This window comes from Amblyomma americanum, chromosome 3 (genome assembly GCF_052857255.1).
Source record: "Amblyomma americanum isolate KBUSLIRL-KWMA chromosome 3, ASM5285725v1, whole genome shotgun sequence".
Taxonomy (NCBI): domain Eukaryota; kingdom Metazoa; phylum Arthropoda; class Arachnida; order Ixodida; family Ixodidae; genus Amblyomma; species Amblyomma americanum.
In genome coordinates, this window is record NC_135499.1 from 226,725,014 (window position 1) to 226,751,840 (window position 26,827).

A 26,827-nucleotide genomic window follows, 5' to 3' on the forward strand; every position below is an offset into this window, starting at 1 on the left:
CGCTCGGATCCCCTTAGCATGCATCCAATATTTAGCATATTCGCTATCAAGTATTGATATTTGCACTGAGCTTAAAGAACCGAGCTGACGAATTGGTCAGCGTGATCGTTATAACACTGTGCGCTACTTTGTTTTTTTATTTATCGCCAGGGATGCAGCGCCATACAGCGCTAAAGCGGTAGTTAAGCTTCGTTTCGCTGCCGTAAGAAGCCGCCTCAGTCGCATCTTTCTCCTTTATCTTTCTTCCTGTCCAGTGCCTCACTGCCCTGTCCCTATTTGTCTAGGAAGCGGCAGTCAGTCTCGCGCGGCTCTCGCACGATCCCGCAAACCCCCGTTTGAGCGCCTTCAGAGTGTGCCTCCTCCGCTTCTTGGAGTGTCATGAATCTCAGTGATGGTTAGGACTAAGATGCGACTAAAATCGGTGCTTCTAGACTAGTATTTATTACATTAACAGAATTGCGCGCATTCTCGGCAGGGGCCCGCACCGCGCCCGAAGATGTCAAACTCCAAGTCCGGTGAGCAGTGCATGTGGACCACCGGGATGGTGGTGACGGCCGTCATTGATCCCTCCCGCGATGCTGGTGTGGTCGTCCCAGGGAAGGCCGGCAACGAGGAGACCTACGTGGTGGCCAAGTACGACTACGTGGCCCAGGGCAGCCAGGAGCTGAGCCTGCGGAAGCACGAGCGCCTGGTGCTGCTCGACGACAGCAAGCACTGGTGGAAGGTGCAGAACTCGCAGCGCCAGGCGGGCTTCGTGCCGTCCAACTACGTGAAGCGCGAGAAGCCGTCGCTCTTCGACAGCATCCGGCGCCGGGTGCGCAAGCGCAGCGAGGCCAAGCTGTCGCCGGCCTCGTCGCCCGTGGCCGCGGACGAGCCGGGCGGCGGCGGCGGGGGCCCGGCCGAGGCCTGCGGCACGGCCCTGGTCCGGTACAACTATGAGGCCAAGCAGGCCGACGAGATCTCGCTCGTCAAAGGCGGCCGCGTGCTTGTCATGGAGAAGTCCAGCGACGGCTGGTGGAAGGGCGAGCACTGCGGCCACCTCGGGTGGTTCCCTTCGAACTACGTCCAGGTGCGCCGATTGTGTCTGCCGCCGCGACAGCTGCACTTCGCCTCCCCTCTCTCCGGCCCCCCCCCCCCCCCCCCCCCCGCGCAGGGACGCCGCGAGTTGCCTTGCGGTCAGAGTGGAAATCGTTGCGGCACGGCTTTCAAGTGCGGGCCTTAAGTGAAACGAAAGCCACATTTCACACATGTCTTGGCGGCACGCGTATCCTAGTGTCGTCACTCGTTTCGTTCATGTAGTCTTGTGCACATGGTTTCCGAGTGGTCTAACCTCCTCGCTGCCCTCTTATGTCACGTGGCTGCGTTTACGTGTGTAGTGCCATTAAGGCAATTTGCAGGCAGTCAGATGTAGTGTTTGGGATGTGACAACAACCTTTTGGATAACAACTACAACACGCTTCAGTTCTTAGTCCACTCATTTTGTGCAGAAGTGTTAGAAGTGTGAGCTTTCCACTTAACTGCTGCTACTCATAAAAACTGAAATGTATAATTAGTTTTGAGGAAAGGAAGGCTGCACTAACCGGCTCACTCTTGGTGGACACCTCAACTGTGCTGTGAGGGGGACATAGGAGCAAGTGAAAGAGACAGAGGTGGCATAGTGGAGGGCTTGCGATTAGGATAGGATAGGAATAACTTTATTAAAATGCCCACAATCCACCTTTTAACAAGTCCTGATGTTGGCCAAGCGCCAACCCAGGGTTACGCCCTACTCTGCACTACCCCAGTTTGGCCCATTTGGGGTGGGTCCTGAGGCGTGCTTTTCATGCTTTTCGAGTGCACCCCGGGCCTGCTGGACGGCCCATAGTTGAGTGCCCTTGTCTGAAGACTGCACTGCTCTTTGAAGTTTGGGCGGGTATGTCCTGGAGGTAGCTTCGGTTGGGAACCTGGCACAGTCCCACATGATGTGCCGCAGTCCACTAACACATCAGGGCTTGGGATTAATTTTCGGCCAGCTCAGATTCTTTACTGAGCCCTATCACACAGCAGGTGGATATCTTTTCATTTTGCCTTTATCGAAACGCAGCCGTGCAGCCGTTTTGACCGGGATTTACTTCTGCATCCTCGTGCTCAGCGCCACAAGCACACAAGCAAATGAACTGGCGCATCATTGAAGTAGACAACCGTAACAGCTGCCATTATTGTGTAGCACTTGCCATTTGGTTTATTGTATGTAATAGGATTTAAAGAGACCGACAATTGACCTTTAAGGACCCAGTTTTTTTTTTCCACAAAGAAGGACATGATGTTCAAGTGCAAATTTTTAAGAAGAATTTTTAGGTCAGTGTGTGTGCCCATTTTTATGTAACCCAATGCCGGAAACCATATTAGGTGGGCACAATACCGATTGCATGGCGGCAGAAGTTATGACTTAGCCCCTGCCACCAGACAGTAATTGAACAGCTTTAGTATAGCATAGCATCCGAGCTTTCACGCCTGAAGCTGTTATGGCCCAGTGACATGAGCCTCATCGACCTAAGTGTTAGTGGACTGTGAGTACCTCTTCTTCCAAGAAATTCATACTGTGATGATGCCATCTAGTGACAAACTCAGAACACTCTATTGGCAATGTGAAAGGAGTGTTGCTTTTCTTCTAAGTGAGCACAGAAGTAGGTGTTTGCAGCGCACACGAAACACGGACGGACAGAAAAGGGAACGAAACACAGCGCTGACTTTCAACTGAGCTTTATTGGAAAAATAAGCGACTTTTATACAAAGATTTTTAACATGTGACTCAGAAGATGTCAAAACGTCCTACTACATGTGCCATCTAAAATCACTGATACTCTAGATAAAAAACCCTGAAAAAACATGAATGGAAAACACTGAAAGACACGTGCCGCCTAAACCACCTAAAGGGTGTCATGATCAACAACGGTGAAGGAACAACATTCGAAAAACTATCAAAAAAACTATGATACCAAAATGCAAAAGCAGGGTGAAGCTGTATATGGGCTGTATATGGAAGCTGTATATAAAGAACTTGGATTCTTGCAGGCCGCAGGCGTGCACCTGTAAATTTCAACACTCTTTAAATAATGGGTCTTATGCTGTTTTAGTTAATGTGTTTTTATACCGTTTCAGCCCTGTTTTTTTGTCAATTTATTTTCTTTTTTCTTTTAATTTTTTTTGTGACAACGGGTGCCCATATACAGCTTCACCCTGCTTTTGCATTTTGGTATCATAGTTTTTTGGTAGTTTTTTCGAATGTTGTTCCTTCACCGTTGTTGATCATCACACCCTTTAGGTGGTTTAGGCGGCACGTGTCTTTCAGTGTTTTCCATTCATGTTTTTTCAGGGTTTTTTTATCTAGAGTATCAGTGATTTTAGATGGCACATGTAGTAGGACGTTTTGACATCTTCTGAGTCACATGTTAAAAATCTTTGTATAAAAGTCGCTTATTTTTCCAATAAAGCTCAGTTGAAAGTCAGCGCTGTGTTTCGTTCCCTTTTCTGTCCGTCCGTGTTTCGTGTGCGCTGCAAACACCTACAGCATGAAAAACCAACTAGCCCAAGAAAACACGATTCTGAGCACAGAAGAGTATCAAACTATAACAAAATATTACTAACCATTCTGGAAGAAAAATATGTGATGCACTTGACAGAATATAAGTAGTATTTTACTGAGATGTGCCTACGTGGTGGGATACACCGATAATGGCAAGGTTCCACTAATGTCGCTTCAGCTTGTTTCATGCGATTTTAAATGCCAAATTAAAATTATAAATCCTTATTGCCTCCATATTATGGTGCTCATTTCTTGCACTATATAGAGAGGTCTTTTCATTTCCCCCATAATCTCATGGCACCCTTTGGCCAGTTGGTCTTTTTGACTGGCTGAAAGGTACTCCACGCGTTGGTTGACTCTCCTACTCTCGGAGGTCAGTTAAAAAAAAAAAGGTGGGAATCATGATGTTTACTCCAATTTTATATGGAAATCAGCGGTGCAGGACAATTATTTGAGGTTTCCAAGAATGCTCAGAACGTTAGATCGAGTTCCCGTTTCTTCTTTTGTACGCTAGCCACCCCTGGCCTCACACTACTACAGTTAAACACAAAAATACAGTGGTCATGTTTTCATCAATTTTCACATATCTTTAGGAATGAGCCTTGAAACAGAATACGATGCTGCAGATTGAGCTGGTTGTTGCTTGTTTATAGATCTATACCAGTGGAGGAGCATGTGACATCTAGGAAAGAAAGGAGGCAAGGTAGCTGAACCCTGGCTTTTCTCGTATTTCATGACAAGAACGTCTAATGGGTCACTTAAATGTCTGGTTCACTAACCGTATAAAGTGAAGCTGATGGCAGGCATTATGTGCAATGCCATTTCATGCATCTTCTCTCCTTGCTTTGAGGCTCAGTTCACTGGACTTGATTACCACCTGTGAGAGCCGACAAACAGGTCCCTAAATTTAGAACCAAACAGCAGCATGTGGGTAATTCCATGAGAAAAGTGACATGAAGAGCAAACGGGGCAAACAATGGAGGCGAAGTGCTATAGGCCAGTGTGCGGTGTGATGTCTGCACACATTAAAGAACCCCAGGTGGTAGGAACCCTCCACTACGGCGTTCCTCATAGCTTGAGTCGCTTTGGGATGGTAAACCTCATAATCCAATTCAGTTGGAGCAAAGAGTCATTACAGTGGCTGAGTGGTTATGGCGGTGTACTATTGATCATGAGGCCAGGGGTATGATCCAAGCCGCAGTAACTGCAATTTGGAGGGAGGCGGCATGCAAAAGCACTTGTGGACAAACTCTAATGTGCATTCAAGAAATCCTGGTGGTCTAAATTGATCTGTACCCTCCACAATAATGTGCTTTATTGTCCAGGTGTACCCTTTGTTCATAAAAATGCTATAATTGTTTTCTTAATTGGAGCCAAACTGTGCGAAAGCTTTGTTCAGTATAATTTCTCATCATTGTAGTTTGTTAGTCACATGATCAGCATGCTTTCATTGCTGGGATCTGTTTTTGCATCAACAGTGGTTAAAGAATGAAATTAGTTAGCATGTGCGAATATTCGATAATTTCGAATATTCGGTCGAATAGTAAAGCATTCGATTCAATCCAAATGTTTGGTATTCGAAGCCTCAAGTGAATAAGATTTCGGAACTCTTGCTTTGTGTGGTTTCGGTTTGGCATTATCACCTTTGGGATGGCATCGCGGCCCGCGCAGAACCAAACCCCCCGACTCTACGCCACGTGTCTGCACTTTTACGCATATGCCGGAACCGGTCTGCTTATGCTTGCAGCAACAGGCACAAGGCGCCGTGCCGTAACTGGCACTACGGCTTGCATCAGTAAAGAGATTTAGAGTAGTGCAATCTGCTTCCACGTGCTGCCAGTATGCACGCGCTGATTAGTACAAGGGGGCAGGTGTGCAAACAGCTGGCTGGCACCTTGTGGCATCCTCAGGACGATCTGTGCTAAATCTCTCTAACCGGAGGTCGTGCAGCTTCCTTGACTTCTGCAGAGCAAATCTTTGCTGACCGCAGCCAGTCTTCTTCTTGTGAGTTCACTAAACAAGCACTACAGCATGAGCACAAAGGGGAGCTAGCACAAGACATGTGGAGATGGGCACACCTAGCAGGTGTCATGGGGTCATTGTTTAAAAGCAACAGCTGTGCAGTATTGTAATTGCAGTTAAAAGCAGCAGTTCGAGGCCACACATATAGGTCTTGCACCTCACAGATACATCGGCACTGCGTGTATGTCTACTCCCCCAAATCCGATGGCCATTTTTGCAGAACGTTGACACAGCTTCAGTGAGCTTGACAAAGCTACAATGCATTCTTTTTTTTTTTTTCATGTAATGGCCTTGTGTGATAAAAAAAAATACATGGTTTTAAAAATGCCTATTATGCTGTTAACCTTTTTTTGTCTGCCAGAAGTTTTCGAAATGTTTGCTTCGAAATTATTAGAAGAAAAATAATATTCGCTTCGAATTTGCTTTGAACCAAAAAACCGCCATTCACACATGCCTAGAAATTGGGAGCTAGCATTCGGGACAAAGGCGCTGTTGCTGCCAATGGCACTTATGGCATGCACTTCATCTAATCTAGAAGCCTCAATTCTATTTGGTTAGTGCCACAATGAGTGACAGAAGATTTCTTCATTGCAGGAGGAAGCATCAAGTCCGGATGAGGCTGCCACCCCTACAGATGGGCCTGTGGTGCTGGAGACGGTGGTGGCATTGTACAGCTTTGCCTCACAAAACGAGGAGGAGCTCAGCTTCACCAAGGGCGAGCAGCTTGAGGTGATCGAAAAACCCGAGAACGACCCTGACTGGTGGAAAGCACGCAACCAGTCGGGTGACACGGGTCTGGTGCCCAAAAACTATGTGCAGGTAGGTGCATTCTTTCCGCTTTGTTGTAACATGTGTCGTAGCAGTGCGTGAAATGCTGCGAGCCTGGTGGCTGTTATGGAAGTGAAGTTTTTAGCGAACATATTGCTTTTGTTCTTTCATATCATGAATTTCATTGTTTCATACTTCGTGTTTTCCAAAGCAAAAAGGCATGCCTTATTATCTAGAGCCCTTCATTTTCGTGTTTTATTTATTTTTTAACTATGAGAGGAAAGGTAAAGATTGAGCGCTGTTTCCAGTTTGTTTTCCAGGTTATCTTTTTCAGCAAAATTAATTGACAACAGTTAAACCTGGATATAACAAATTTGAGAAAAGTCCGCAATTTTTCATGACATGCAGTTATCACGTGAAGACTCGTAGATGAAATGTCGATGAAATCACTTAGAAAACCTTCACAGCAAACTTCCGTTACCTGAAGTAGTAAGCATGGAGAAACAGTTCGCGGTAGTGCTGATAACAAGAGTGCACAGCAGCTGCGACAGTCTCCGCCATGGCTCATATGGCACCACTATGCATCAGGAGGGGAAAATGTGGGAGGCAACCGCCTCTTCCTACATGTCTCCTCTCCCGCCATGTGCTTGCTGTCAACGGCCGAATCGTGAGCAACTGAGCAGTGGCGATGGCCGTATACGGCTTGCCCCATGTCTTCTTTGCTATGTCCTGTTGTTTTGCGGTGCTTTTGAACATAAACCGTCTTAGTGCCACTTAGTGTAATATTGCAAAAGCAGAAGCTGCAGAGACTGCTGCGTTTCCCGCAGAGAGTCTGATCACACTGTAGGCCAGCGTGTTGTGTCAACTGTATTCGTTTGTTACGATTATAGACATTCCTCTTGTGGCGCTCCATGTTTTATCATTGTGATGAAAATTGTGCTTGGTTTGGCCCAGTTTCAAGTAATGCACCACTAGCTGAAAGATGTTAAAGGGTGCTGCTCCATAAATATCCCTCAGCAAGAATTTTTTTTTATGTACATTATAGAAGCCAAGTTATCTGTGGCCAGATTTGAATTTCAATGTCTGCGCACTTTTCCCTCCCCTTTCATCATGTTTTGCACTCTAAACGGTCGGCGCTCCTCCACTGGCCTAACCGCTGAAGCAGACCTCTTTGGATGCGGCCGACTGGTTGCGGCTATGGTAGCTATGTAACATTTACAAGAATCTGAACCGCATGCACAGGAGCGTGAAACAGAGAAGGGTGCAAACATGAAAATGTCGCCGGAAACTGCTCACCAGAAAGGGCTGCTGCTTGCATAAGTGTATTATTTGGCTGCTGTGTTGATGACAACACAATGCAGTGATTGAGCAAGTTTACCGTATTTACTCGCATTTTTTTTTCCTGAAAATCAACGCGAAGTTTGGGGGTGCGATAATTATGCGGGAAAATTTTCAAGCAAATGTTTCGGAGTGTTAAATGCAAAGATGAATGGGTGCAAGATCAGGATTGTCAGGTCCGCAATTGTAAATATAACGAAAACATTACTTTCAAGCGTAACTTACCTTCGTTATGAAAGTACAGGGTGAACGTAAGGTCAAGCTGCTAAAGCACTTTATTTGCCGTGCGCAACCTCCCCGTCACTACTCGCGTTGCGTACGTCCTGCAGGTAATTCTACTCTTCATCAGAGTCCGTGTCGACACTGGAATCGATGGTTTCTTCATCTTCCGATGCTTCTTCGTCGTCCCACACCAGGTGGTCCTCGGTCGCATCCAGGGCGTTCGAAATTCCTGTTTTCTCGAAGCTTCTGGCCACCATGTTTACATCAATCATCCCCCATGCCTCTGATACCCAGCTGCACAGCAGCTCCACGGACGGTCTTTTGATCTTGCCGCCCGGCGTCAGAGCATGTTCACCTTCGGCCATCCATTCTGCGTACAGCCTCCGGACATTATTTTTAAATGGCTTGTTCTAAGATACGTCAAGAGGCTGTAGCATTGATGTGAGGCCGCCAGGTATAACAGCCAGGTCCGTGCGCAGTTCCTTGAACTTCGCCCAAACCGACTCTTGAAGATGGCCCCGAAAGCTATCAAGCACGAGGAGCGTCGGAAAAAGAAGCGCTCCCGGTCGCCGCCCCCACACAGTCTTCACCCAGTCCACCATAAGGTCCGCGGTCATCCACCCCTTTTCTTGGACGCGCACGTGTATACCAGGGGGGAACTTTCCTATCGGGAGGGTCTTCTGCTTGAAAATGACGTACGGTGGGAGCTTCTGCCCGTCCGCCGTCACGCCTAGCATGACCGTGCACCTCTGTCTGTTCGACTGTCCTGCTGCTGGGCATATCGAAATTCAGCGGAGTTTGGTCCGCGTTCCCTCTCTGGGAGAGCAAGAAGTTTTTCTCCTGCCGGATCCTGATAACGAATCGATGGAAGTCCACTATTTTCTCTTCATAGGCTGCGGGCAGGCGCTGGCAAAGCGTCGTTCGCCTCCTGAGCGAGAGTCCATTGCACCGCATAAATCATGTGGCCCACCCGTTACTAGCGCGGAAGTCTTGCACCGGGATGCCCTCCTTTCTTGCGATTACGAGCGCCTGGTTCCGTATCAAATCAATCGACACAGCACACCCATCCGCTCGTCGAGCCTTGATATATTCCAGTAAAGAGGATTCGACAACAGGAAATTTCTCAGTCTTCGACGGCAGGAAATTTCCCAGTCTTCGGTCCACGGAAGGCCCAGCGCGTCTTACCAGTTGTCTTGAGTTCGTCATGCTGCCGTCTCCAATACCGGATGCAAAACTCGTTGATGCCGAAGTGTCTGCTGGCGGCGCGGTTGCCATGTTCCAACGCATACTCAATAGCTTTTAGCTTAAAAGCAGCTGTGTAGCTTGCGTAGCGTCCCATGGCGAAGCGGCACAAAGAGCACGGTGCAACACGCAAACAAGGCAAACGAGGCCTACGAGACACCGGAGAGCTGGAGACACCTTCGCCAATGGCGTAGCGGTGGTGAGTGGATGAGCGGTAGTGGCGGTGGCAGTGGATGATAGCATAGTACCGCCGCCTAGTAGCACGCGCGCCCAACCATGGCAGTTAGTTGTGGCCGCAATCAATAGATGGCGATTGCTACGACAAGCAGACGGCTCACGGCAGTAATTTTGGGGGTGCGATGATTATGCGGGGGAAAAAAAATTTCCAATTTTTGATAGCCAATGTGGGGGGTGCGAGCATTACGCGAGTGTGAGCATGATGCGTGTAAATACGGTATGTACTCTCCTCAGAAGGTGTTTCAGAGCCCCTTTAACCCCCCCCGCCTCCAAGTTATAAAAGTAAGCCGAATTGAATTTTTGGGATTCGGTTTAACCGAAAAAGGTCAGTGTCCTTGACATGCTCGTCACAGCTAGCTAGCTATTTAATAGGAATTTTGCCCAGTCAGAGGAGAAAATTAACAATGTTTAGCAGCCAGGGCCATGGTGAGAAGGTTGTACAGTTGTATTAAGTAGCAGAGTTGTGTGTTTTGAGGTATTATTCCGCTACCTTACATGACTTTGCAAATAGGGAGGCTCCAACTCCTCAGCTCCTGCTAGTGAAGCGCTGTTCATTCACTGCCATCACCGCTTAGGGCAGGTACTTTGCTAAGTAGGTTTCTTCACTATACACACTGACATGAAGCCATGCATAAGTGTCAATAAAAAAGTGTTATTTTGGGAGCCGCGGCAGTTCAGTGACAGTTCCATCGCTGCCATCAACACACAGACTACATGATGCACCGCCCTCTCGCTTAACCCAGCTCAACATCCTAATGGTAACACGACAGCCCAGATTTTAGAAGTAAACTTTCACTTTTCATTTTTGCTCGACGGCTCCATCGTTAACTTTTGTTACATTAATGGCGATAGCACTCCTACAAGCACTGGTAAACTTACTGCTAGTGCTGACAACGAAAGACAAGGCACATACTTTTAACCGTTCAGGAATACGGGATTATATCACTGAAAAAAAAAACTAAGCGGTAATTCATTCCTAGGAAATATTATTCACCACAAAACAAAAACTGCTCTCCGAAGTAAACACTAAAAAAAATGTCGACCAAATTTTCAAAATATAAAAACTAAAAAGTCCAACCTCTAAATACATGTGATTAGTAGGGATATGTGAATATTTGAAATTTTTGAAACAAATGGAATATGTGGAAAAAATGCCTTCACTAGTCATCTTTGTCTGTAATAATGTGAGAAAGCCACTGACTCTAACTAGACAACTTTCTGCATTTCTTTTGCTCCCCAGATAAGTTGTTAAATCCATGCCAAATAAAAATACATGCAGTTTAAATGTAGAAAACAAGCAAAACAAAAAGTTAACCTTTAACAATGAGGGCAGGTATATTCTTGTTGAGCAAGGGCAACCACGTTGGCTTAGTGATGAAATTGCAGCTGGGCCTTCAGGTAACCTGCATGGCAGGCATTTGGTGTCCACACAGATTTGGCATTTTCTTCTACTTTGACAGTTAGGCAGCACACTGAGATCTGGCTTGTAATGTTCATGAGAACAGCAGCAGGCAGCTTGAAAGAGCATGTTTAGTCGCACTGAACGCCTAATGTTCCATGTTAAGTATCAAATCTCTTACTCTTGAACTCAATTTGTTTAAACATCTGACCATGTGTAAGTTCCTTCCTGTGCCTTGAAGCTACCCGAACAACTTGGTTAGACAAAAAGAAAAAGAAAGACAATTACAATGACGGCAGTGGGTGTAAACGGTAGTTTTCAAAGGATCTTTTTTTAGCACATTTTGCATTCGCATTAGTATTCTGGAAGGCATTGACTAATGTGTTAAATTGCATGTGACAATTGCTTTGTAAAATTTTTAAGAGCTAGGTTAATGAAATGTGTTTAGTTGCATTCTGTTGCTGGCACTGTTCTGTGTAGTACACAAAGGCTGTCTTGAAACCAGTTTGGTGTGGTTGGATGGGTTTGATGCTGTGTTCTGAAGAGATCTGGATACGGAGTTTGTAGAACAATGCCAGTAAGGGGCACTAAAAGCCTTGAATGCTTATAAATGCTTGGCTGCAATGTCATGACCAGGTGGTGGTGGCACCCGCGCCGACGACAACTACTGCACCATCGACACCGGTGCCGCAGCCTACTGTGGCACCACGGCCCGAGTTGCATGCCAAAGAGTGGTACTTTGGCAGTATCTCGCGCTCTCAGTGCGACCAGGTGCTCAACGACCATGCAGTTGATGGGGACTTCCTCATCCGCGACAGCGAGACAAACGTAAGGCCACTTCATACTGGTGGGCGGACCATTCACTTTAAGGCCCTCAGCACAACTTTGAGTGATTCTGTTCAGAGTGCCGATATTTCTGGCTAGTTTTGGGTTGGGAGAATACTGCCTTAAAAGAATCTGGCACACAGCTGAAGTAAGGTAAAGTTTCTGTACTAACATAGTTATGGTCAGCGGTAACTTTTTTTGCATATCCAAAGACCTGAATATGCTGGCCAGCCAACAGTCCGGAATTCATCGCTTTGTGTGCAAAATAGGCATAGTTTTGTGAAATAAAAATAGTGTGAAAGCTTTGAATTTAACTAGTAAAGTAAAACCGCTTTGATACATCAGTTCATACTTCATAACTCGCGTAATTGTGGGCATCCTTAAAGTTGCAGTTTAGTATTTATACCGGTTAATATGTTTCCGCATAACACGATTTCCCGGCTCCTACGTTTAAAATTTAGACAAATTCTGGTCATAAATACATTTAGCAACCAACTGCTGATATGCAAGCATACAAATTGGCCGAACATGAGAGCATGCGGCATGAAAAGCTAGATTGCAGTACCAGTGAGCCACTGTGGTGGCTTCTGCAAAGAGAAGCACTAGGGGGAGAGAAAAAAGGAAGAGAACGGTGCGTTAACATGAGAGCCATTTTTGTGGTTACACGACATGAAGAGGAGAAACATTGTGGTTTTTCCGTGGTGCCTGAGGTCAAGGGGTTGAAGAAACTGAAAACTGCAGTGATGCGCTTACACACGAGCAGGCTGGGCCTAGGGAACGTAACATGAAAAGCAAGAAAGCTGCAACAGAGAGCCGCTGCAGCAGCTTTTCCGCACTGCACGGGTGATAGGAGGCGAAGCATTTGAAAATGTCGAAGAGTTTTTGTCTTGCTTTCACAATTGCCGTCGACAGACCGGATGTGTTGCGAAGTTCCTTTTGCGCTTAAAACGGCAAAAGTGTGGTCTCAATTCTGCAAACACTAGAAAAACATCTGTTCGGACCTTGTACCAAGAAAGTGAAATTGTCAATGCTTTTGCGCCTCTTTCAACAGTTACATTTCTCAAAGTTGTGCCTGTTGGATAATACCTCTTCCCGGGTTATATGTTTCTGCCATTTTTTTTTTTTTTTGAAAACCTATGATTGAGGTTTTACTGCACATAATTTCCTATCACTTCATCAGCTGCAACTGCAAATTAAGGGAGGACGTGGGTTTCAAAGGTGTAACTTATTTTTTGGCATGTTGCAATGAAACTTGGCACACTTATTGGGCAGTGCACTGAATGAATGAGTAAAAATTTTCACGCATATATCTTTAGTTGTTTTGGCATTATAAATTTTTATATGCTTCATTGATATACCAAATTGCAGTAGGCTTGGCATGACAACACAACATGGTAGGAGCAGAGTCACTCTTAAATTTTAGCCAAAGAAATGGTTCGTGCTTTGGCATTCTCCAGATATTTTTATCGACCTTTTCCAGCCAAAGGAATGGTTTGTGCTTTGACATTCTCCAAATATTTTTATCGACCTTTTCTACACAGAACATTATGCTTGCATAATGCACTCATTACTGTCATGCCAAATTAGTGAAAGAGTGGATAAATGGGGAAGTGATCCAAAAATATAGGAACATCACTGCATTGAGAATTTATCAAGGAACACAGTGCAGCAAACTGTGTGAAAATTCATGAAGCCATTGTCATGCTATGTTTCTGCAAGCAGGGTAGTCAGGTCAAAAATTAATTAGAAAACTGGCGTTTTCATGGAAATCTCAGCTAGTTTTTTGTTACTTATGGTCACAAAAAAAAAGTCACTTTCATACCTTGTTCAGGGAAAATATATCGTGATATAATTTGAGAGACCTTATAGATGTGAAATCTAGTGTTTTCTAAAATTCGATTTTTTTTTAATGTGAAAGCTGCCTCCGCCCTTAAAGGAGTATAGACACCTAATTTTGGTGGCATGTTTTCTATGAATGAATCACCATGTGGTATTTGCCTACAACTAAATAATTTATAACTGAATTCTTGCGTCATACTGTTACGGTGTCAATTGCTGAACGATGACTGTGACATCAGAATGTGCTTATAGGTCGTGTCAGGCATGAAAAACTGCAGTATAATCACTGCTTCTACATTTGTTATTCCAGCTCTTGAGGCAAGCTGGCTTTAGCATTGTAGTGAATTAAACGATGTAGCAGCGATTATGTCAGTTTTTTCATATCTCGCGTGACCCATAAGCACACTTTAACCTCACAGTCATCATTCGGCTTTGAAACCGAAACAGCACGAGAAAAAAATTCGATTATAAATTATTTAGCAGTTGTAGGGGAGTACCACATAATCCATGTATAATAATTAGGGTCTGCTGTGGTTAGGGACTTAGTGGTTATTGCGCTCAGCTGCTGACCTGAAAGACTTGGGTTTGATACCGGCCATGGCAGTCGAATTTTGATGGAGGCGAAATTCTAGAGGTTAGTGTACTGCGCGGTGTCAGTGCACGTTAAGGAAACCCTGGTGGTCAAAATTTCCGGAGCCCTTCACTATGGCGTCCCTCATAGCCTGAGTTGCTTTTGGACGCTAAATCTCCATAAACCTAAACCTAATAATTAGGGGTGTGCGAATATTGAAATTTCCGAATATGAATCAAACGCAAATATGAAGAAAAAATGGGTTCGAATATTGAATATCTGTTCACTACGGAAAAAAATATTTCATAAAATTAAATGCAGGCAAATGGTGTGGCACTTATATTTTTCAGAACAGTGCATGTTCTTGGCAATTGAAATAAACAAAACCAGACTGACTCAGTGCCATATAAAAAAAACTGCTGTGTACTACTTGGTTAGGCAGCATAACAGCATCCAACCTGTAATGTGGTCGTGTAAAATGCAATCCATAAAATGACATATGACTGGCAACTAAAAATGACATAATGGCTAGTAAAACCTCATTAATTCGGAGTTCAAGGGTCTGGAAGAAATGCCTGAATTACCTTAAGGTCGATTTAAATTGCCCCGAGAATTGCCCGAAAATAAAAAATGACAAAAGTTGGAAAATGCAGTGAAGCCTTATGAAGAAGCTCTATTGCACAAATGCCGAAAAGCCCATGTCGACCGAGCACCTAGTTTCGGCGTGCTGGTAGAACAACGTGGGCATAAGCGAGGGGAACGCATACTGTCTTCGGAACAACGAGACTGCCTCTAAATAGGAAAAATGATTATCAGCGATGCGCCAGTAGTGTCCGAAACTGGCGCTGAGCTGGGTACAGATGATGGGCGAATGCGCGGGCCAACGGCTGATGTTGCCGCCGGCTAGCGGCAAAGCTCAGAAACCAAAACTAGGCGGCCACAGGCTATTTTTGGCCTGGCAACAGGGGCCCTCCCACCGTTGTCACGCCTGCAGTTATGCCCGCTTAGGAGGTGTGCGAGTCATGATGCACCATGCGGTAGGCAGGATTTTTACACTATCGCTTGCCCTGCTTTCCCGCATATAATAGGTGACCAAAATGAGATGGCGAAGGCCACACTCGGAGAGTATGAAGGCGACATGACGAATGCCATGGATGTGGGCATTAAGTATGTAACACATTATGGAAGGATCAGAGAAAAATTAGCGTGCTCTCTCGCTGTGATTGTTCAGAGAGGGTGGTCGGTCATCTTTTATCAAGTGTTGTGTGGGAAAGCCCATTTCTGGATGAGGTCAAGCCTAGCAGCGGCTGAATGCGATCGGTTCACGCGATAAATGCTGAAGAAGAAAGCTAAGAGGATGCATTTGTATTGTTTTCCTGGCACTATAAACTCGATCGTTGGATAATTTGTCCAGATATTACGGTTTTGTTATAGCCAAATTTGTGAGAGTTGGCACAGTATGGGGTCGCTAGCGAATATTCTTAAATTTTCGAGTATTTGAAATTCACGGATATAAATTTCTCGAATGTGGTTATGACCTGAATAGCAGACATATTTGATTCGTATTTGAAATTTCGAATATATTTGCACACCCCTGAATTAATAATGTCTTACACATCAATACAAAGAAGAAAATACGGACCTAAAAGTTAGGTGTCTGTAGTTTTTTTATCTTTTTGTTTGAATTAGACTGTTCAGTGCTTGTTCCTAATTGTGTTTCTGTCATGAAGAAAGCTTTTTGTTTCATTAATATTATTTTAAACATTAAATTAGTATTGCAGCTTACGTAAGAAAGCAAACTTAAAAACAGATGCCTCCAGAGAAATTGAATTTCTTCGTGATGCTACATTTGGTTTCAGTTTCATTAGCCAAATGATGGCTGTGATGCGTTGGGAGTGTTTAGGTCGTGAAAAACATGAAAAAATTGTAATATAATAGCTGGAACATAGTTTTAATTCAATGCTTAGGCCACTCTGCTTCAAGAGCTGGAATGGCAGCAGGTAATATATCAGTGGTTACCTATATTATGTTTTGTTAATCTGTTTCACTTGACCTTAACACTTCCAATACGTTGCAGCCATTGTTCAGCTGATGAAGCTGAAATTGAAATGGCATCAAGAAGAAATTCAGCTAAAAATTTTTCAAAGGTCTTAGGCGAGGTGACCCATGCATTTTAATGTATAAAGCATCGTTTGACAAAAAGAAAGCATGCAACTAAAATTAGTTGTCTATGGTCTTTTAAAATCACGTTGATGCAGCAGTCGGTTTTCTGTAGTTCTCTGAGCAGCATTAAGTGTGCACGCTTTTTTTTTCTTCCTCGCCCTTGGGTTTTATATGTGACTGTCACGTTTTCCCTGAATCTTTTCCTTTAGCTTGCTTTTTGTCGGCTATTTTGCAACATTTAAATCAATAAGCACTTCAAGGCTTAATGAATCCATTCCACTGGAAATGTGTGAATGGCCAAAGCTGACAGTGTTTAAAACTTTGACGCAGAACATAATCTGAAAAAGAGGGAACATGCCTGGCATAATCTGAAAATGACTTCTCTGAAAACCTAAAACCAAAGCTTGCCCATTGCGAATGAGACCCATTGTAGTGAAGACCAGGTGTGTCATGACTTGTCCAAATGACACACCTGTGTAAAATTACCAACAAGCATTGGTGGCTTCTGCAGGTTGGTGACCTCTCTGTGTCCCTCAAGGCACCGCAGCGCAACAAGCACTTTCGCGTGCACGTGGAGGACGGTGTGTACTGCATTGGTCAGCGAAGGTTCTCCAACTTGGACGATCTTGTGGAGCACTACAAGCGGGCACCGATTTACACCAGCCCAAAGGGGGACAAGATGTATCTGGTGCGGCCCTTCCGCAAGCCCTGACCCCAGTCGTGCTGCCGTTTTTCTACAAGGCCAACCTGGCTCCAGTTTGTACACGTCTCTCCTACTTACTAGTCAGTGCCGTCGTGCTTGTCCGCCATCGTAAGGTCTCCAATGCCTGGCTCGCTCAGGCTGTGCCAGCGTTTCTCAACCATTTGGTGCCCATGGTACGTTTCATGTAAGGGCTTGCTGCACCTTTGCTGATGGATCAGAGGTTGCAGCACAAGCAGCAGCATCTGTGCTGGTTCGGCTGGTCTTGGGCATCACGGGAGGCCTCTTCAGTACGGCCTGAACTGGCCACACTAGCTGTGAGCACTGCATTGCCACAGCTTTACTCCTGTGCAGTGCACATTCAGTGCTTGCAAAACCTGCACATGCTATACTCTGTGGCCTGCCCAGCCAGGCAGTGGTGCAAGGGTGTACGAGTGGTGTCAGTAAGTATGGAAGCAAAGCGCGATACCGCCTAACTAGTCTCATCTAGTGCTAGAGGAAGGCAGCCTGATTAGCCCAGTTTGGCATATGCCAACTAAGGGAGATGGTGGGTGCTAAGCAACTAGTAGCACGCTTGAATGTGTAACTACTAAACATTGCCACCAGCAATGCTTCTCATAGCCGCCATGCTTCTAAACATAGCACTCTGGTCGGTTAGACTGCCTTTGCTATAGGTCAATGTGTTGCTGGCCAAGGGGGTGCTTTCTTGTACCATGAGGATTCATAGCGCACAGAATACACAGGACACAACACAAGCGCTTGTGTTGTGTCCTGTGTATTCTGTGCGCTATGAATCCTCATGCTGATTACCCACTAGCCCGAACCCTGACCCTTCTAAGTTATATTTCTTGTACCAGATAGTTTTAACACAACCAAATGAGACCAGATGCTCAGAATATTGTCATCATGGTCTGTGAGCTGCGAAGAATGCAGCCCAAGGGGGGGCTGTCTTCCTCTACACAGGCTCGCATTACTGGCAACATTTGCACATGATCATGCAATTACCAAGGAGCAGAGCAAGTCATTGCAGCGCAGTGTCTTGCTTAGTTCAGGAAAGGGAGCTACATCCTGACAGCTCATCAGTGGTGCAGCTACTGACCAACTTACTGCTAAATTGTTTCTTGGTGAGAGCATGCAAAGGTCACACTAAAGTGTGAAAAGTTTGATTGGAACAAAGATGTAAAACCTCTTGGAAAACAAGCTAACATGTTCTGATGTGAGAGTGGGGTGATGCAGGTCTTACAAGTTTTCTGTAATTGCTGCTCTTTATGCTGTCAGACAATCTTTCACATCTCAGATGAGCACTTTGAAACACAGGTCTTGCTCAAGCGTTTTTTGGCACATTGCTCATCCTTTGGCTCTCCTGTAGATTACAGCTTCCTGGGTTTTCTTTTCCATCTGAAAAAGTTATGTGACCAGAGTATATTTTCAGTCTGCTCACAATTTGTTGGCACTGGAGTAGAAACTCTGAAGCCGCTGTCAGCCAGTCAAGACTTGTGATCATGTCTATGCACCAGATCCCTACATACACACCTCTACATATTGTTTCTCTACATGACATGTTCCTATATGGCGCTTCCCTACTCTGCGCATACAGTGGAATTTCTTTAATTCAAACCCATAATTCATGCTGGTTTGGTCCCTTCAGCATGAAGTGTATTGAAGAGGCACCACTTAGTTCGAACTCCACTTATTCAAACAAATTTCAGTCCCCTCCGAGCTCACATTGGCAGTCAGCTGCAGCTATACCCTGCTATGGCAGAACGTCGTCCAGCATAAAAAAGTTGGTTGATGGTTACCATTCCTGCATAATGCAACATTCTGCGAGAGCAGTTTGCAGTGGTGAAAATATATTTATTGTTTTTTATACACTCTAGAATACAGTCGAACCCGGATATATCGAATTCGACGGGGATCGGAAAATAGTTCGATATAGCGAAAATTCGATATACAGATATAGGCCAAAAAAGCACTCGCGATCATAAAAAATTGTGGCTTACCAATTGGAGCAGCCGCGAATCACATAGCATGTGCACACAATATGAAAGCGCTTTATTTCACGGAAAAAAAATCACTAATTTTGGGCTGCTTTTTCTTCTGGGAAATGAAGTTTAAAACACTAGTTTCAATCTTCTCGAGACTGTCTAGGTGCGAGAGCCCAGTGCCTTCCATTTCGCCGCAACAGCGCCGAATCAGGCTGAACGCTGACGCCAGTTCAGTGGCTGTGCACGGACGCGTTTCTTCAAAAACACAGTTGCCCTCGTTGTCGCTGGAATCACTGTCTTGAACGCCAGCTATTCCGGCCACAATGTCCTCATCAGCGAGGTCGGCTACCGCTTGAACTTTGCTGTCAGCGTTAATGAAGTCATCAACAGTAACTTCGGGCGGGACGGTGCCGGAAAAATTGGACAAGTCGCGGAACGCGTCCTCCAAGCACTCATCGTCATCTAAAGCTTCCGGACATTCATCTCTAGCCACTTCAAGGCCTGCCTTGCCAAAACAGTTGGCTACTGTGTCCTGCTTCACGTCGCCCCAAGCGCCGGTAATCATCTGGATCGTGCCAAGCAGGTCAATCTTGAGATCGGTTCCCATGCGGAGGTTTATGAGGAGCCGTTGAATAAGTCGCTTCCGATAGCCTACCTTGAATGCCTTTATGATACCCTGGTCGAGGGGCTGCAGTCTCGCTGTGGTGTTCGGCGGGAGAAACTTCAATTCGATGTGCTGCAGCTTGCAAGTTGTTTGATGGGCCGAACAGTTGTCTACCAGAAGGCAAACTCGGCGGCCCAACTTGCCCAACTCAGCGTCCCAAGCCTGCAGCCATTCAACAAAAAGTTGACGTGTCATCCAGGCCTTCCTATTACAGCCGTAGCGGACGGGAAGCTGTTTACAGTTCTTGAAGCAGCGCGGTGACTTGCTCTTCCCGATCACGAACGGCCGTAGCTTGCACGAGCCGTCCATGTTGGCTGCAAGCAGCACCGACACACGCACTTTGCTCATTTTACCACCGTGGCATGTGGTTCCACGAAGAGCGAGTGTCTTATTCGGCAACATTTGCCAAAAGAGACCAGTTTCGTCTGCATTAAAGATTTCTGCAGGCGAAAACTTCTCAGTGATCTTCGGCCACTCCTCAGAAAGCCACTGCTGCATCTCCTGGCTGCTGACAGCCCCACTTTCGCCTGAAATGGCCTTTCCTACAATGCCGTGGCGGTTTTTAAACCGTTGCAGCCATCCAGTGCCACCGCAAAAGTTCTCTTCGCCAAGAGCCGTAGCAAACCATTTGGCCTTTTCGATTAAGGTCGGGCCATCCACGGGAATATTTTTCGCTCGGATTTCAAGAAACCACGTGTAGAGTGCCTTCTCCACTTTGTCAAAAGCAGCAGGGCGCACACGACACGCTCCCGAGCGACTTTCCTCACCTGCTTTAAGCTTGATGTCCTGCTTGTTCTTTAACAACGTACTTAAAGTACTCCGCGGAATGCCGAATGCATCTGCCACGGAGGACTTCTTTTCTCCATTCTCGACACGCCGGATTACTTCAAGCTTTCTTGCAAAGTCCAGATTCTTCCTCTTTTTTATGTCCGCAGATGCCATAGCTCACCAGATGACTGCAATCACACACGGCACGTTGAAACAGAGGTACGCACAACAACACGCACGATGTGCAGATGGAGCAGTCCGAGCGAAGCCTGTTCGAGCGACAGTCAACGGGGCTGCGAAGGAACGACAAAGGGAAAAGAAAGAAGAGAGCGGGGAAAAGATCGGCCGTCGAAGGCGCTACGTTCGTTTTTTGAGCCCTCTCTGGCTCTCTCGTCTCCCCTGGCCCACGAGCGACCGTGCCGACCCTTCACTCTCTCTCTCTCCCTTTTCCCAGGAAGCGTGGCTTGGAAACGTTGCCGCGTCTCCATGCCGCGCGCTCTCTTCGATGAGCTCCAATGCCCTTGCCCAATGCACACGCCGGCGGTAGAGGAGGAGCGAGAGAGCTCGCGCCGGTGGGGCGCAAGAACGGGGGAAAGGCTCTCTGTCTCCGTCGCTAGGCGACGGCCGCGCATGCGCAGAGGAGGAGCCTGCTGACTGACTCTGCGGAAAAGTTTACCTCTCAGGACCGGACACGAATGTCTTTGGGAAAAGCGCACCTTCCAGGGGCGCGGCGCAGCGCGCCGTTCGATATATCGAATGTCCAACGAAAATGGAATTCGATATACTACGCAATTGTCCTATACTTTTACATAGTATTTTCAAGGGGGTAATCTGTGTGTTCGATATAGCCAATAATTCGAAATATGCGGGTTCGATATATCCGGGTTCGACTGTAATGTCAGTCTTGGTGTGGCCCTGCTTGCAATGCCGAAAGTCGCAAGCACTAGTTTGTATTGTTGCACTAAGAGGATGCCATGAATACACGTAGCTTAGTGCAGCGGTGTTCGGTGCAAGCTTGACTTTGCTCTGCTGTGCACAGGGGCTGCCACTTTCCTTCCCTCACACTCCTTCGTTTTTCTACTTCAATGCTGCCAACATCGCAAAAAAAAAGAAAATTGTCTCTAAGTGCTGTCGCACCAAAACCAATCTGTGCATGAGATCAGCTACAGTTGAACCCCGCATTAACGAAATTGTCGGGGGCGAGATAATTTTTCGTTTTCGCGAGAAAGATTCGTTATTGCAAAAGCGGGACTGTACAGATGAATAAGTACGAACCTGAGCCAGCAGAAGCGAAATTTTATTTGAAAAAATCTGTGGCCCGTGTACTGTGCGATGTCAGTGCACGTTAAAGAACCCCAGGTGGTCGAAATTCCCAGAGCCCTTCACTACGGCGTCTCTCATAGCCTGAGCCGCTTTGGGACGTTAAACCCCTATAAACTAAACTAAACTAAAAAATCTGTGATCGTCGTTTGCCTTTTCTTGCTTTGCAGCAGCGTCAAAATCCTGCTCTCGCAACTTAGCAGGCTTTCCATTGCAACATCACCGTCGTGAGCGCCGATGAACGAACGTATGGTGTCGAGAGCATCGAGCACATCCCGCGGACATGCCTCCTTTTTCTCGAGCTGATCGTCGCCGCCTTCGTCATCGCTCTCCTTGGTCATGCCACACACATTCTTGACGATGGCGTCATCTGTCAATTCCTCATGGACAATTACATCTTCATCCACAAAGAGGAAGTCATCCAATGCCTCCGGCACAGTCTCGTCGACACTGCGCAGCTCCTGCCATGCGCTGACCAGTGCGGCCTCTTCTGGCAGCTGCGACGAGCTGCTCAGTAGCGAACCCGTGTGCTGGAACGAGTTCCGAATAATGGTTGCTCTTGTTGCTATCCACGCCGCGGCCACCATTTCCAGGGCTATAAACAAATCCACTTCTAGCGGGCACTTCATCTCGATGTTCAATAGCAGCCATTGAAGAAGCCTTTCTCGGTATGTACACTTCACACTACGTTTCACACCTTGGTCTAAGGGCTGAATCACGGAGGTACAGTTCGGGGAGAAAAATATCAGGCGGATGTCTGTCAGGGTCGTGTCATCAACATGATGTGCACTGCAGTTATATAAGAACAGGCACACAAACCTTCCTGCTTTTCGTATGTCACCATCGAATGCGTCCAGCCAACTCCCAAAGATGGCGCGGGTCATCCATGACTTATGGTTGGCTGTGTAATGCACGGGCAGCCTGCGATTGCCCTTGAAGCAACGAGGCTTTTTGCTTCGGCCGATGACGAGGAGCGGACGCTTATCAGAGCCGTCCATGTTGGAGCACAGCGAAATCGTAACGCGTTTCTTGCTGTGCTTCCTGCCATGGCATCGTTGCCCTTTCAGTTCCAGTGTCTTTGATGGCAGCATCTGGTAGAACAAGCCAGTTTTGTCAGCGTTGTAAATGTCCCAGGGCTTGTATGCGGCTTCGATGTCTTCGTACGTTTTTCGCATCCAAGTTGATGCTGATTCTGTGTCAACGCTTGCCGATTCACCCGAGAGTACTTTGGCAACAATGTTATGCCATGCCTTAAAACGGCTCAGCGAACCGGCACTCGCCTTAAAAGTGTCGTGCCCTAGTTGGCACGCGAAGCCGAGGGCTTTTTGCTGCACTAAGATTCCGGGCAGTGGCACCTTGCTTGCTCCCTGTTCCAAGAACCAGGCATACACAGCCTTGTCGACATCTTCAAAAGTCGGCGTTGTCACTGTCTTGTGCTGCGCACGTGCTCCATTCTCCACAGCAGCCAAGATGCTGCCTCTGCACTTCAATATCGTCGACAGCGAACTGCACGGAATTCCAAACTCTTGCGCAATATTCATTTTCTTCCTTCGTTTAGCAGCTTGAGCGATGAGTTCCGCCTTTTCCTGAAGCGTCAAAAACTTCTGCTTTTTGGTCGGAGGAGGCATCTTCTCAGCACGTCGACACGCCAGACATTAAGAAAACAATGGATGTGTGGCCTGCTGGGCCACAACCAACACAAACATCCGCGATGACGATACGGCTGTGCCCGTTTGAACCGATTCGCAACAAATCAGAGCCCGCCAAAAATGGCTTTTTTTTTTTTTTTTTTTTTTCAAATGACAGGTGCGCAGTCATCATCAGCAACTTGTAAACAAACATGGCCGCGTCCGTAAATGTGCTTGTTGGTAGCGTGGAAGCGCCGAAAATGTTAAAATCGGTGTACTAAAACGCGTTTCAGCGCTTTATTTTCCTGTTATGGCTTACGACTGAAGAAAACGTCTGGACTGCTACTTCAGAAACCTTCGTTGTGAGACGGAAGTCTGAAAGCGTTTCGTTGTTGAGAGAAATGAAATGCATTGAATCTTATGAACGTTGGTCGGGGCCACGAAAATATTTCGTTCGGTCGAGAAATTCGTACTTGCGGTTTTCGTTATTGCGGGGTTCAACTGTACTGCATTTGCATAAATGGCTTAGCTGTGTCAGGTATAGAGCATAATAGGGTTCCCAATATAGGCACTATTTTTTCCGCACACTCTAGCACTTAAGTATGGCGCATAGCTTCATCTTCAGTGCCAAAATGTTGTGGAGTATAGATTGCAGACTTTTTTCTCTTGCTTTTTTTTGTATCATTGTACAGATGTGTTGCACAAGTGCCATGATGTAAGATAACGGTGGCTGCTGTGCTGCACACGTGCAGCGAGCAAGTGCATTTCTTTTGAGCAGTGACAGTGCACATAGTGCTCCCGATTTATTCGGTAAGGCCATATTCGTATCATCACCAAAAGTATGTGCTGTACCCTGCAGCAGCAGAACGTTGGAGACTGCATTCGGTATGGCACTAATTGCAAATCATTCAAAAATGTCCTCCCTTGCTTTAGTGTTATTGACGCAGTGGTTGGCCCAAAATTGTTGAACCTTTATGTGCTGTCAGAGTTAGGACCAGAATAATTTTAAAACTGTGGAGATTTGTTAGCACTACTTTAGTGTGCTTCTTGGGGTAAACTTACTCCCTGCAGATGAAGTAGACTAAGGTTTGTACTACACACTTGACCTCAGTTCCAGCACTGAGCGTGCAGTGGCTATTCAAGTAAATGATTGAGGGTGTAGAACGAGCTATGCTCTTGACCGGAAGAGCAGCAATAGGAGCAGCAGCATGCATGCACAGCCAGAGCAGGCCAGTCGTCGAGATCTCTACCCCTTCCCTCTGCTGCGGCAGCCTGAACATTCCACACAAAGGTCCCCCAGGCTACTGGAGGCGCAATGTGTGCAGCTAGGCCTCCCGCTGCCCATCTCATCTCTGTCTGTCATCCAGCGACACTCAAAGGCGAGGCAGTACACAAGGCTCTTAAAATGCTCTAACTGCATTTATGTGGCTGTCTTAATTTATTTGATGGACTGTATGGGGCTGTGTGACAAGGTAATGATGAGCAAAGCATGTGAACGAGTAACATTTATTTTGCTCTGTGTGACTTGAAAGGGTTGATGACTCTGAATAAAAAGTACAAGCCTCTGTGTAAAGCACTTGTGTTCGTTATAGCTGTGTGTTTTGCACAGAGTTGAAGTGAAAGTCCTGCTTCACACACCTGCCTAAAGACTGTGCACGCACAGCAAAGGCAAAAAGCAGTCGTAACAAGCTCGTGCCCAAAATCCATTCTCTTCAGTGTTCAATGTGTTCAGTCCAGTGCGTAGTGTATGCCAGTGCTAGTTTTTCCCAGGCTTGTGTGTCATGGCAAGATGCTGTTCCACGGTTTGGGAAACTTACTTTATTACTATGGCATCTCGTGGGTTCCCAAATTTTCAGACCATAGATAATGCTGTTTCGGGGACCCTACAGTTAGCAGTGATACTGCAACACACAAGCGACGATTTTCACTTACGCTGTGCTCTTGTGGTTGCTACATCTGTGACAGCTTTGCTCCCCTGCAGCCTGAAGTCTTCTAACTGCATTATACTACATAATTTGTTCACTATTTGAGGACCAAAAGTTTCATAGCAAATTTCTGATCATGTAAGTGCACTTCAGGAGGATAAGGGTAGCACCTGTTTCTCAACCCTTGCCCTAGCAGTGATGAACATCAGTTGAGTGTACAGTAGTATTGATTTGCACCATAAATGAAGACCTTGCCTTTTGCACTTTCTGCATTCCATTAAGGTGCATCCGAAATTAAAACAAAAATGGTAAAGAAAAGCTTTCAGAAGCACGATCTGCGATCAACTCTGCCCATTTTAATTTGTGCGTTTGCTGTGCATGGAATGGTTCATGCCATATAGATGCAGCAGCAGGCACGTTATCTGCATAACCGAATTTTGCGCTGAGGATTTTTACATTTTCAGCAATGCAAAAGAAGAAACTGCAGCTAGCTTTCTCAACATACCACAATGCTTTGGGCAAGTTTTTTCGCATATAAAACAGGCAACTTGATTTCCTTACAGGTATGCCTTTGCTTCTTTTTTTCTGCAGTGGAATAAAATTCCTTGGTCCATGACAAGACATTAGTGCTAGATATAAAGACAACCTGCCATGCCATGAAACAACTTAACAGTCGATTGTCCTCGGTACGCCAGGGGTTCGTAGGGTTTCGGCGGGGTCGACGAACCGGGACCTGCGGCGGGGGTATAGACGGCGGTGGAGCATAAAAGGCCGGGCTGCTAGGGTAGGCGGCAGAGGTGGGCGAGCGCCGTGTACCGGTGACTGCTTCAGCATAGGTGTGCGGCACTGCCACAGGAGGAGGTGGGGGACTGGATGGCAGAACTGCAGCGACCTGCTCCTGAATAGCACGACGGATAGTGGGCGTGAGAGATGGCGCCAGGTCGTGCGGAGGGCAGACGGGGTCGGGAATGTGATGCAGCAGAGAAAGCTGGCGAGCGATCTCTTCGCGGATGAAGTCTTTAACCTGCTGCATGAACAGGGACTGCTCAGCAGACGAGCCACCAAGGGCCAAGCCAGCAAGACCCCCGCAGGCGCGCCGGACTGCCGCGTAGATGCGCGTTGCTTGCGGAGTTCGTCGAAGCTTTGGCACAGCTGGATGACGGCAGCGATGGAGGAGGGGTTCTTCGCCAGCAGCATCTGGAAAGCGTCATCGGCTATGCCTTTAAGTATGTGGTTGACTTTATCCCCTTCGGACATGGAGGGGTTGACACGCTTGCACAGGTCAACGATGTCCTCGATGTAGCTTGTGAACGTCTCGGAAGGGAGCTGAGATCGAGCACGAAGACGTTGCTCGGCGCGAAGCTTCCGGTCGGCGGGGCGGCCGAAAACGTCGGCGAAGCTCGTTTTAAAGGACGACCAGGTGGGAAGATCGGCCTCATGGTTGCGAAACCATAGGTTGGCAACATCCGTTAGGTAGAAGAGGACGTTGCTAAGTTTCACGGAATCGTCCTACCGATTGTAAGTGCTGATGCGCTCATAGGAGGCCAGCCAATCGTCGACGTCTTGGTCATCGGTGCCACTAAATGGAGAAGGGTCACGCTGGCGCTGCACCCCGTGACAGAGTACGGTGGCAGGGATGGGCTGCG

The 26,827-nt window shown here is 46.6% G+C and overlaps 1 protein-coding gene across 2 annotated transcripts; it reads left to right on the top strand.

The window, feature by feature from the left end:
- The first annotated feature begins 318 nt into the window (after positions 1-318).
- dock (SH2/SH3 adaptor protein dock) lies at positions 319-24,829 on the top strand. 2 transcript variants are annotated; one of them, XM_077660370.1, is made up of 5 exons: positions 332-515; positions 597-1,069; positions 6,182-6,406; positions 11,430-11,621; positions 16,703-24,829. In XM_077660370.1, exons 1-5 carry the CDS (start codon positions 497-499, stop codon positions 16,901-16,903), a joined length of 1,110 nt encoding a protein of 369 aa, XP_077516496.1. In that variant the 5' UTR covers positions 332-496; the 3' UTR covers positions 16,904-24,829. The 2 variants fall into 2 exon arrangements, with proteins under 2 accessions (XP_077516495.1, XP_077516496.1); XM_077660369.1 differs by having other exon boundaries at positions 319-1,069.
- Positions 24,830-26,827: the final 1,998 nt, after the last annotated feature.

What these genes read in the sequence shown, in the direction of transcription:
- dock (XM_077660369.1), top strand. Translation starts at nt 497, where the DNA reads ATGTCAAACTCCAAGTCCGGTGAGCAGTGCATGTGGACCACCGGGATG. An exon ending in TCCCTTCGAACTACGTCCAG is followed by an intron (nt 1,070 to 6,181) that starts GTGCGCCGATTG and finishes TCTTCATTGCAG; the next exon opens with GAGGAAGCATCAAGTCCGGA. An exon ending in TCCGCGACAGCGAGACAAAC is followed by an intron (nt 11,622 to 16,702) that starts GTAAGGCCACTT and finishes TGGCTTCTGCAG; the next exon opens with GTTGGTGACCTCTCTGTGTC.